The following is an 11,310-nucleotide window of genomic DNA, read 5'->3' as shown; positions in this document are numbered from 1 at the left end:
AAAGCAAGATAGGACTGTGAAAAGGTCACTGAATAAGTTCAAGGAGATCTGGGTTCCAACACCAGCTCTCCCACTAATTCATTGTCAGACTTCAGGTGAGTCTCTTAACCTCTCTGGACTTCTGTTTCTTCTGGAAATGTGTTGGCTGGATTATACGATCTTTTGAAAGATTGCATTGTTAAACACTCAAGAAATTTTATTGGATAAGTAAATAGGTGAACCTTTATTTATTTATTTACGTATCTTTGAGGGCTGCACCTGAGACATATGGAACTTCCCAGGCTAGGGGTTGAATTGGAGCTGCAGCTGCTGAGCTGTGTCTTCACCCTACACCACAGCTCACAGCAATGCCAGCTCCTTTACCCACTGAGTAAGGCCAGGGATCGAACCCACATCCTCATCAATACTACTCAGGTTCGTTCCTATGGAGCCACATTGGGAATTCCGAGCCTTTATTTAAATTCTAAATGTTATTTTGATAAGATGTCCCTGTGAACTACATAAGTGAAAAATTGGAAAGAGGGTATAACCAAAAATTTTTTCTTACAGAACTGGTAAATTTACATGCCTCTGGGGATAAATGAATGAATGCGGTTTTTTTTTTTAACATGAAAGATTACTTGTTCAACAAATAATAGGAGTACCTGATTATTTCCTGTAAGTACATATCCAAGTCACATTGCCAAGTTAGTAACACACCCATTCTGGCTGTTATATTGGCACTGGTTAATGCAATGCCATGTGCAGATGGGGTGTATCGAGTCATTCCCTTAAACAGTCTTAATTTTCTATGTTTGTTTCCTTTGGGAAGAAAAAGCAATTCAATCTTCTCTTAAGAGAAAAAGATTTCACTGTGTTCCAAAGATTAATAGGGAGTCATTCATTCATTCAAGTAATACGTACTGAATGCCTACAACGCATACCGACGTCAAGGAATAGCGTTATCCTAAAATAGGAAATCTAAAAAATGATACAAAGATGTGAAACTAACATTGAAATCCTGTCTTTTTTATGATTCAAAATACATGAAAAACGGAGAGCTATTTGTTTAAGCCTTCACAGGTTGAAACTTTCACAGTGGAGAGGCAGAGCAGATGATGTGTGTGTAGGGGGTGAGTGGGAGGGCAGAGAGTGCAGTTCTGTAAGCAGGAGCTGAAGCAAGCAGCAGAAAATGATCATATTGACGCATTCCTCCTCCCTCTCCCACCTCCCATGATGGAATAATAATAGGGATCCGTTCCATGTGTATTGTATCACCCTTCAGAGTTTATAGAGTGCTTTCACATTCATTATCTTATTTGATCCTCATGCCAGCCCTTAAATAGAGGCATGGTGGATATTGTTTTTTCTGTTTTTCAGAAGGGAAAATATGGGGCTCAGAGGGGTTAAGTGGCTTTTCCACTGAAAGAGAACACAAATTAGTACCAGGACTAGAACTCATGTTTTTTGTCTCTAAAAGAAGTGTTCTACCCATTGTCTCCATTCCGCCCAGGATTTTCACCTCTGATCTTCCCATTTGGAGTTAGAAGTTATTGAATATTCTCCTGGGCAGGCTGCTGTGCTGAGTAATAGCAGCAGCAGCAGCAGCAGTAGTAATAGTAGGAGTTAACTCCAACAGTTTGAATAGAGCAAAAAGGAGTGAATTTCTGCCACAAGTAAAAGACACTCCTTCCATCTACTCTGGCAAGTTGCTCTTTGTGTGTGTGTGTGTGGGTGTGTGTGTCTGTGTGTGTGTCTGAGGGGTGGTTATAGACCGGAGCATGAGAGATTATGCCTCAGCCATAATCTCAGAAGTGCAAGGACACTTCTGTTGGTCTAAAATTATAATAGCATATACAAAACAATACCTCTCATTCCATTTGGTGAAAGGGAAAGGGAAAAAAGAATCAGTAGAACATAAGTAGGAGTGTTCATAAAGCAATGAAGAGAGTAGAATTCAGTGAGCACCTAATATGTACCAAGTGCTTTACTTAAAATGTTTCATTTAGGAGTTCTCATTGTGGCTCGGGTGGTTAAGGACCCGTTGTAGTCTCCTGAGGATGCGGGTTGGATCCCTGGCTTCTCTCAGTGGGTTAAGGATCCAGCATTGCCGCAAGCTGCCACATAGGTCACAGATGCAGCTCGGAACCATTGTTGCCATAGAAGTGGTGTAGACCTGCAGGTACAGCTCTGATTTGACCCCTGGCCCGGGAACTTCCATATGATGCAAATGTGGTGATAAAAAGAAATATAACCTTCACTATTGTCCCATGACATAGGTTGTATTGGTGCCCTTCTGTTTCAGATTAGTGCACCAAAGCTTACATAGGTTAAGTTGTAAGTCACAGAACCAGTGATCTCCTAAGCCAGGATTCAAATAGGTCCATAGAGCTCCAGAATCAGACATCTTAACTACTGTACCAAATAAAGAACCTATGTTTTTGTGGTGAATTAAAAGACATGGCTTTCTTTTGAATCAAAGTTGGGAGAGCCCTGTGAGGTTTCTTTGTCTAGCCTCTCACCAAATGCAGGAATCCCTTCTAGACACCTCTCGCTAATGGCCATCCAGTGAACCACAGGGGCTCTGATTTAGTTGAAATGCTACAAATGGAGAGGGGTCTGCATGAATTTATCCCTTCTTTTCTTTGGTGTTTCATCCACAGCACGAGCCAGGCATTTGTGTGAAGGAGCAAGCCAGCACTAGAAATATCCTGTGGCCAAAAGAGAGAGGGACAGAATCCATGCGCTTAGCCTCGGTGTTACCTAACTCCAGCTATTTCGTGACTTGGTCCTTTGCTCAAATGGATCTGACCGACAAGCCCTTGTGGAATTCAGTTAGTTTTGCATACCTGCATCACCATTGCCTAAGGCATGATTAAAGGCATCAGTCAGGAACTTCATGAATGTTTTGGTTGCTCCTCACAGGACACAAATGATACCTTCAGACTTGAGTTCAGTTTCTGATGGCCATTTAGGGGCATTCTAATTCTGCAGCAATCTGTGAGTGAAGAGATGATCAGGATCCTGGAAAACCCTCTACTGACCAAGCAAAGTAGTGAGTATCTGTGACGTCTTCTGTTTAAGAAATAATCTCACTAACACTGAAGAGAGGGGGAGCTATCTGTCAAGATAAAATCCGCCGACAGATTTCCTGTATTGTTACCTTATCTGCAATAATCCTTTGAACTTGATTTGGAAAAGTGAGGGAAATGAGGTGGAATTCCATACCCCCAAGTTTTCTAAGAGTTTGTAGTGCTGTATTAGTAAAGAACATCTCTTGATGACATCTATTTTTCTTTCTACCTCATTTATCCTTCAACAAATATTAAGCATCCTTTGCATCGTAGACATTTACTCTGTTCCTTATGTGTTCCTTTTACTTTCTGAATTTTCTTTACCTTTTTTCCCCCTGCCTCTTTTTTCTCCTATCTTCACTTTCTCAATGTTATGTTTGAGAAATAGTGATACTATTTGGGAAGGTGTTTAAAGTGGGAATGTAGATGTGGGGAATGGTTGGAGAGTGCTATGGATTCATGTGTTTTGAGTGGGACTGTTTAACCTATATAATCTAGTTTGCTATCATTTTCTCACTTAAAGCATGTCAAAAGGACTCTTAACTACCAAGAATAATACCCAGCTTGTGTTTATGGAGAATTCATCTATAGTTACCAACTTCATCCTTCTTGGAATGACAGCTAACCCTCAGCTTGGAGTCCTGCTATTTGGAGTCTTCTTTCTTGTTTATATTATGACTCTTTGGGGGAATCTAGGCCTGGTAGTCTTGATCAGAGCTAGTCCCTGCCTACACACCCCCATGTATTTTTTCCTCTCTAATCTGTCCTTTCTTGATGTCTGTTTCTCTTCTATCACCATCCCAAAGACTTTAGCAAATTTGTTATATAAGGTGCAGGCTGTTTCTTTCCTTGGATGTATGACTCAAATGGGCTTGTTCATAATCTTTGCCTCTGCTGAATGCAACCTTTTGGCTTCCATGGCCTATGACCGCTACATGGCCATCTGTCACCCATTGCTCTACCACACCACCATGGCTAGAGTCCGTTGTCTCCTCTTGGTAACGGGATCCTACCTTGGAGGCTTAGTTAACATGGTTTCTGTGACATCTTCCATCACACAACTATCATTCTGTCAACCATATGTCCTTCCTCACTTCTTCTGTGATATCCCTCCACTATTGGCACTAGCTTGCTCAGATCCCTGGGTCACGCAAATTGTGGTTGTCAGCTGTGGAGGATTCACCCTGATCATCTCCATTATGGTGATCCTTGTCTCCTACCTGTCTGTCCTCACGACTATCCTGAGAATTCCCTCAGTTTCTGGCAAACAAAAAGCTTTCTCTACATGTGCTTCCCACTTGACTGCTGTTGGCCTATACTATGGGACAACAATGTACACTTACTTGCAGCCCTCTCAACGTGGATCCCAGGCAGGAAATCAAGTGGTCTCAGTGTTTTATACAATGGTGATCCCACTGTTAAATCCTCTTATCTACAGTTTGAGAAACCAGGAAGTGAAGGTTGCTCTTTGGAAAAGACTGAAGCAAAGTCTATAATCTCCCATTCTGTGTCTCAAAAATGTGATATGTTCTATGAAGACTTCCTCACAGTTCTATTCACAACATTTTCTTTGCCTGCAAATAAAGCCTTTTAAGAATAGTTGTGGAATTCCTGCTGTAGTGCAGTGGATTAGGAATCCGACAGCAGTATCTTGGGTTGCTGCAGAGGTACGGGTTTGATCCCTGGCCTGGCATAGTGGGTTAAAGGATCTGGCATTGCTGCAGCTGCATAGGTCACAGTTGCAGCTCAGATTCAATCCCTGGCCTTTGAACTTTCATATGCTGTGAGTGTGGACTTTAAAAATACAAAAGAATTGTTGGGAGAGAGGCCAAGATAGTGGACTAGAAGGACCCTAAGCTCACCTCCTCTCAGGAGAACACCAAAATCACAACAATCTGCAGAATTGTTGGAAAAGACTAAAACCTATCAGAAAAGATCCTCTACAGCCAAAGGCAAAATGAGGGAACCAAAATAAGACTGATAGGAGGGGCAGACTTGTGTTATAATCAAATCCCATATCTCCTGTTTGGGTGTCCCACACATTGGAGAGTAATTGTGTTACAGAGGTTCTCCCACATGAATGGGAGTTATGATTCCCATGTGAGGCTCCCCAGTCTAGGGGTCTGGTGCCAGGAAGAGGAGCCCCCAGAGTATTTTGCTTTGAAGGTTAGTAGGTTTTGATTGTAGGAACTCCACAGGATTGAGGGAAATAGAGACTTCACTCTTAAAGGGTGCACACAAAGTCTCACATGCACTAGGACCAAGGGCAAAAGCAAATAATTTCATAGGAGCCTGGGTCAGACATACCTGCTGGTCTTGGAGGATCTCCTGGGGAGGTGAGGAGCAGCTGTGGCCCACCCTAAGGACACAGATACTGGTGGTGTACATATCAGGGAACATTCATCTGCATGAGCTATCCTAGAGGCTGACATTTTGGCACTAAGACATGGCCCCACCCAGCAACCTGTAGACTCCAGTGCTGTCACACTCAGGCCAAACAACAAACGCGGGAGGAACAAAGCCCCACACATCAGCAGGCAAGCTGCATGAAGACTTCCTGAACTGACGGCCACTACTAGACATGCTCTTAGACATGACCCTGCCCACCAGAGGACCGAGACCCAGCCCCCCCCCCCACTAGGGGGCAGGCACCACCTCCTCCCATCAGGAAGCTTATTTAAGTGTCTAGACCAGCCTCACCCACCAAGGGGAAGATACCAGAAGCAAGAAAACTATGATCCATCAGCTTGCAGAACTAACATAGAATAAGACCTACCCTGGGACCATCTGGTCTTTGGTACTTGGGTGGCACAAGGGAACTGTACTGCTAAGACACAGGAAATTTCCTATAGAGGGCCACTTCTCCAAGGTTGAGAAACATAACCAACATTTTACAGATTTAAAAGTACAAATCACAATTTAGACAAAATGAGGCAAGAGAGGAATGTGTTTCAGACAAAGAAATAAGATCAAACCCCAGAAGAACTGAGTGATGTGGAGATAGATAATCTACTTGAGAAAGAGTTCAGAGTCATGATCATAAAGAGGATCAAAGAACTCAGGAGAATGGATACACAGAGCAATAAATTAGGTAATTAGCAAAGAATTAGAAAATATAAAGATCGACCCCATGGATTTAAGAATGCAATAACCAAAATGAAAAATATACTAAAAGAATCAAAGGTAGACTAAATGAGGCAGAAGAACAGAGCAGTAAGCTGGAAGACAGGGTAGTGGAAATCACTGACACCAAACGGAAAAAAAGAATGAAAACAAATGAGGACAGTTTAAAAGATTTCTAGGACAATATCAGCATACTAATATTCACATTATAGGGCCCCTGAAGGAGAGAGAACAGAGGAAGGGCCTGAGAAAAATTTTGAAGAGATAATAGCTGAAAACTTCCCTAACCTGGGGAAGGAAATAGTCACCCAAGTCCAGGGAGCATGGAGAGTCCCATATAAGATTAACACACAGAGGAAAACACCAAGACACATTGTATTCAAAATGACAAAAATTAAAGAGAAAGAATATCAAAAGCAACAAAGAAAAAGCAACAAGTTATATACAAGGGAAATCTCATAAGGCTATTAGCTGATTTTTTTCAGCACAAACTCTGCGGGCCACAAGGGAGTGGCATGATATATGTAAAGTGAGGAAAGAGAAAAACATACACCTAATAATACATACCCAGCAATGCTCTCATTCAGATTTGATGGAGAATCACAAGATTTACAGAGAAGCAAAAGCTAAAAGAATTCAACACCACCAAATTAACTTTACAACAAATGCTTAAGGAAATTCTCTAGGCTGAAAAGAAAAGGCCACAACTAGAAACAAGAAAATTACAAAATGGAAAGCTTACTGGTAAAGAAAAAACACAATTAATGGAGGAAATCAAACACATTACAAAGGTAGTAGGGAGGTTAAAAGACAAAAGTAGTAAAATCATCTATATCCAAAATAAGCAAATGAAGGATGTGCAGAGCAATTAAATGTAAAATATCAAAACCAGTAATCATGAGGAGAAAAGAGTGCAAATGCAGGGTATCTAAAATGTATTTGAACTTAAGAGATGAGCAACTTAAAACAATCATATATATATATAATTGAAAACAATCTATTATTTTTATATATATTATATATACATGGAGAGAGACAGAGAGAGAGAGAGAGAGAGACTGCTATACCAAAACCTCATGGTAACTGCTAAACCAAAAATCTATACTAGATAGACACACAAAAAAGAAAAAGTAATCAAGTATAACACAAAAGATAGTCATCAAATCACAAGAGAACAAAAGAAGAAAGGGGAACAAAAGACATACAAAAACAAACCCAAAACAATTAACAGAATGGCAATAGAAATATATATGTCAGGAGTTCCCGTCATGGCGCAGTGGTTAACGAATCCGACTAGAAACCATGAGGTTGCAGGTTCGGTCCCTGCCCTTGCTTAGTGGGTTAACGATCCAGCGTTGCCGTGAGCTGTGGTGTAGGTTGCAGATGCGGCTCGGATCCTGCGTTGCTGTGGCTCTGGCGTAGGCCGGCGGCTACAGATTCGATTCGACCCCTAGCCTGGGAACCTCCATATGCCGAGGGAGCGGCCCAAGAAATAGCAAAAAGACAAAAAAAAAAAAAAAAAGAGGCAAAGCGTGGACTCAAATACAGTCGGATAGACTCCAAGGCCTATGCTCTTTCCTAAAGGTTAAATAAAATACTCACCACAAAAAAAAAAAAAGAAATATATATGTCAATAATTACCTTAAATGTAAATGGAACAAATGCTCCAACCAAAAGACACAGACTGGCTAAATGGAAAAAAAGCAAGACCTGTATATTTGCTGCCTGCAAGGGACTCACTTCAGACCTAGAGCCTCAAAGCGAGAGAATGGAAAAAGTTGTTCCATGGACATGGAAATCAAAAGAAAGATGGAGTAGGAAAACTTACATAAAATAGACTTTAAAATAAAGACTGTTACAAGAGTCAAAGAAGGACACTGCATAGTTATCAAGGAAACAATCCAAGAAGATATAACAATTGTAAATATACATGCACCAAACATAGGAGCAGCTCAATATATAAGGCAAATGTTAATAGACATAAAAGGAGAAATTGACAGTAGCTTAATAATAGTGGGGGACTTTAACACCTATTTACATTAATGGACAGATCATCCTGTAGAAAATCAGCAAGGAAACACTGACCTTAAATGACACATTAGACCAGAGGGACTTAATTGATGTTTATAGGGCATTCCATCTGAAAGCAGCAGAATATATATTTTTCTCAAGTGCACTTAGAACACTCTCCAGAAGAGATTCCATGGTGTGCCACAAGGTAAGTCTTGGTGCATTTAAGAAAATTTATATCATATCAAGCATCCTTTCCAACTACAATGCTATGAGATTAGAAAAAACTGCAAAAAACACAAACACATGGAGGCTAAATAATATGCTACTAAATAACCAATGGATCATTGAAAAAAATCAAGGAAATAAAAAATCCTTAGAGACAAATAAAAATAACAACACATCAATCCCAAACCTATGGGATGCAGAAAAAGCAGTGAACAAAGGGAAGTTTAGAGTGATACAAGTTTATCTCAGGAAACGAGAAAAATCTCAAATAACCAATCTAACCTTATGCCTAAAGCAGCCAGAGAAAAAAGAAGTAACAAACCCAAAGTTACTAGAAGGAAAGAAATCATGAAGTTCAGGGAAGAAAGAAATGAAGTAGAGACTAAAACAACAATAGAAAAGATCAATGAAACTAAAATTTAATTCCTTGAAAAGATAAACAAAATTGATAAACCTTTAGCCAGACTCATCAGAAAAAAAATTTAAAAAGGATGAGGGCCCAGATCAATAAAATAAAAAATGAAATAGAAGTTACAAACAACATCACAGAAGCACACAGGATCATAAGAGACTACTATCAGCAACTATTCACCAATAAAATGGACAACCTAGAAAAAATGGACAAATTCTTCAAAAGGTACAACCTTCCAAGACTGAACCAGGAAGAAACAGAAAATGTGAACAGAGCAATTATCTGTATTGAAATTGAATTGGTAATTTAAACAAGCAAAAGTTCAGGACCAGGTGACTTCATAGATGAATTCTACCAAACATGTAGAGAAGAGTTAAAATCTTTCCTTCTGAAACCATTCCAAGAAGTAGCAGAGGAAGGAACACCTTCTTCATTCTATGAGGGCACCATCACCCTTATACCAAAACCAGACAATGATATCACAAAAAAGAAAACTACAGGCCAATATCACTGATAAACATAGATGTGGAAATCCACAACAAAAGACTATTGAACCAACTGCAACAATAAATTAAAAGGATGATACATTCTTCTCAAGTGGGATTTATGCCAGGGATGCAAGGATTTTTCAATATCTGCAAGCCAATCAGTGTGATACACCACATTATTAACAAATTGAAGGAAAAAAAAAACACATGACCATCCTAATACATGCAGAATAAGCTTTTGACAAAATTCAACACACATTTCAAGTAAAATCTCTCCAGAAAGTAGGCCTAGAGGGAACCTACCTCAACATAATAAAGGCCATATATGACAAACCCACAGCAAACATCATTCTCAATGGTGAAAAGCTGAGAGAAGTCCTGCTGAGAGCAGGAACCAGACAAGGACATCCACTCACTCTTGCCACTGTTTTGTTTTGTTTTGTTTTAGGGCCACACCCACGGCATATGGAGGTTTCCATGCTAGGGGTCGAATCAGAGCTACAGCTGCCAGCCTATACCACAGCCACAGCAACGTGGGATCCGAGCCGCATCTGTGACCTACACCACAGCTCATGGAAACACCAGATCCTTAACCCACTGAGGGAGGCCAGGGATCAAACCAGCAACCTCATGGTTATTAGTTGGATTTGTTTCTGCTGTGCCATGACAGGAACTCCACTCTTGCCACTTTTATTCAACAGTTTTGAAATTCCTAGCCATGGCAATGAGTGAAGAAAATGAAATGAAAGGAATTCAAATTGGAAAGGAAGCAAAACTGTCACTATTTGCAGATGACTTATTACACATAGAAAATCTTAAAGATACTACCAGAAATATACCAGAGCTCATCATGAATTCACAAAATTTCTGGATACAAAATAAATATACAGAAATCTGTTGCATTTCTATACATTAACAACAAAATATCAGAAAGAGAAGTTATGGAAACAATCCTGTTTACCATCTCATAGAAAATAATAAAATATCTATGACTAAACCTACCTAAGGAGGCAAAAAACCTGTGCTCCAAAAACTATATGATGACGATGAAGGAAATTGAAGATGACACAAACAGATGGAAAATTATACTGTGTTCTTAGGTTGGCATAATCAATATATTGTATATTATTACATATAATGGGAAATATTGTTAATATTGATTATTCCAACCCAAGAACACAATATAATTTATCAATTTTACTCAGTCATAAAAAAGAATAAAATAATGCCATTTGCAGCCACATAGATGGACATAGAGTTTATTATGCTAAATGAAGTAAATCAAAGACAAATATCATATAATAAGCATGTATGTGTGGCATCTTTAAAAATAATACAAATTAACTTATTTACAAAACAGAAACAGACTCACAGGTATAGATAACAAAGTTATGGTTACCAAAGGTGATAGTGGGGGAGAGGGATATAAATTTTGATTTGGGGATTAATATGCACTTCTTTCTATATATAAAATATATAAACCACAATGATTTGCTGTATAGCACAGGGAACTATATTCAATATCTTATTATAACATATAATGGGAAAGTATCTGAGAATGTTCATATATATTTTTATATATATTATATAATGCATATTTATAACTGAATTACTTTGCTGCACACTTGAACCTAATACACCTTTGCAAGTTAACTATACTTTAATTAAAAAAAAAGAATTGAACTTTTCTGGCCAAGTGTTTAGAAGTAGATCCTTAGATAAACAGCAGTATAATAGGAAGAAATTATATAGACAAAATAATGTATATTTTCTGAAACAGCTAATAGGAAATATTTTAAGAGAAGGAAATATGTATGCACATATGTACATGTCAATCTGAGTTGTCAACTATTATATTAGTCATGAGTTAATTCCAAGTTAAGGTTAGAATGAAATATAATTTCATAAGTTACAGAAGAGAAAAATAAATTCCTTTTCTTTACTACACTTGTGCTTATATAGAGGATTTCTTTGGCATCCCTTAAGTGTAATTGTA

General features: G+C 39.0%; 1 protein-coding gene across 1 annotated transcript; it reads left to right on the top strand.

Annotated features, from left to right (window-relative positions):
* The first annotated feature begins 3,625 nt into the window (after positions 1–3,625).
* On the top strand, positions 3,626–4,549 carry LOC125118120 (olfactory receptor 1052-like). The gene has a single exon (XM_047764257.1). It carries the CDS (start codon positions 3,626–3,628, stop codon positions 4,547–4,549), a length of 924 nt encoding a protein of 307 aa, XP_047620213.1.
* The last annotated feature ends 6,761 nt before the right edge of the window (positions 4,550–11,310 follow it).

This window comes from Phacochoerus africanus, chromosome X, assembly GCF_016906955.1.
Source record: "Phacochoerus africanus isolate WHEZ1 chromosome X, ROS_Pafr_v1, whole genome shotgun sequence".
Taxonomy (NCBI): Eukaryota; Metazoa; Chordata; class Mammalia; order Artiodactyla; family Suidae; genus Phacochoerus; species Phacochoerus africanus.
This window is presented reverse-complemented; position numbering and strand designations above follow the sequence as displayed.

What these genes read in the sequence shown, in the direction of transcription:
- LOC125118120 (XM_047764257.1), top strand. Translation starts at nt 3,626, where the DNA reads ATGGAGAATTCATCTATAGTTACCAACTTCATCCTTCTTGGAATGACA.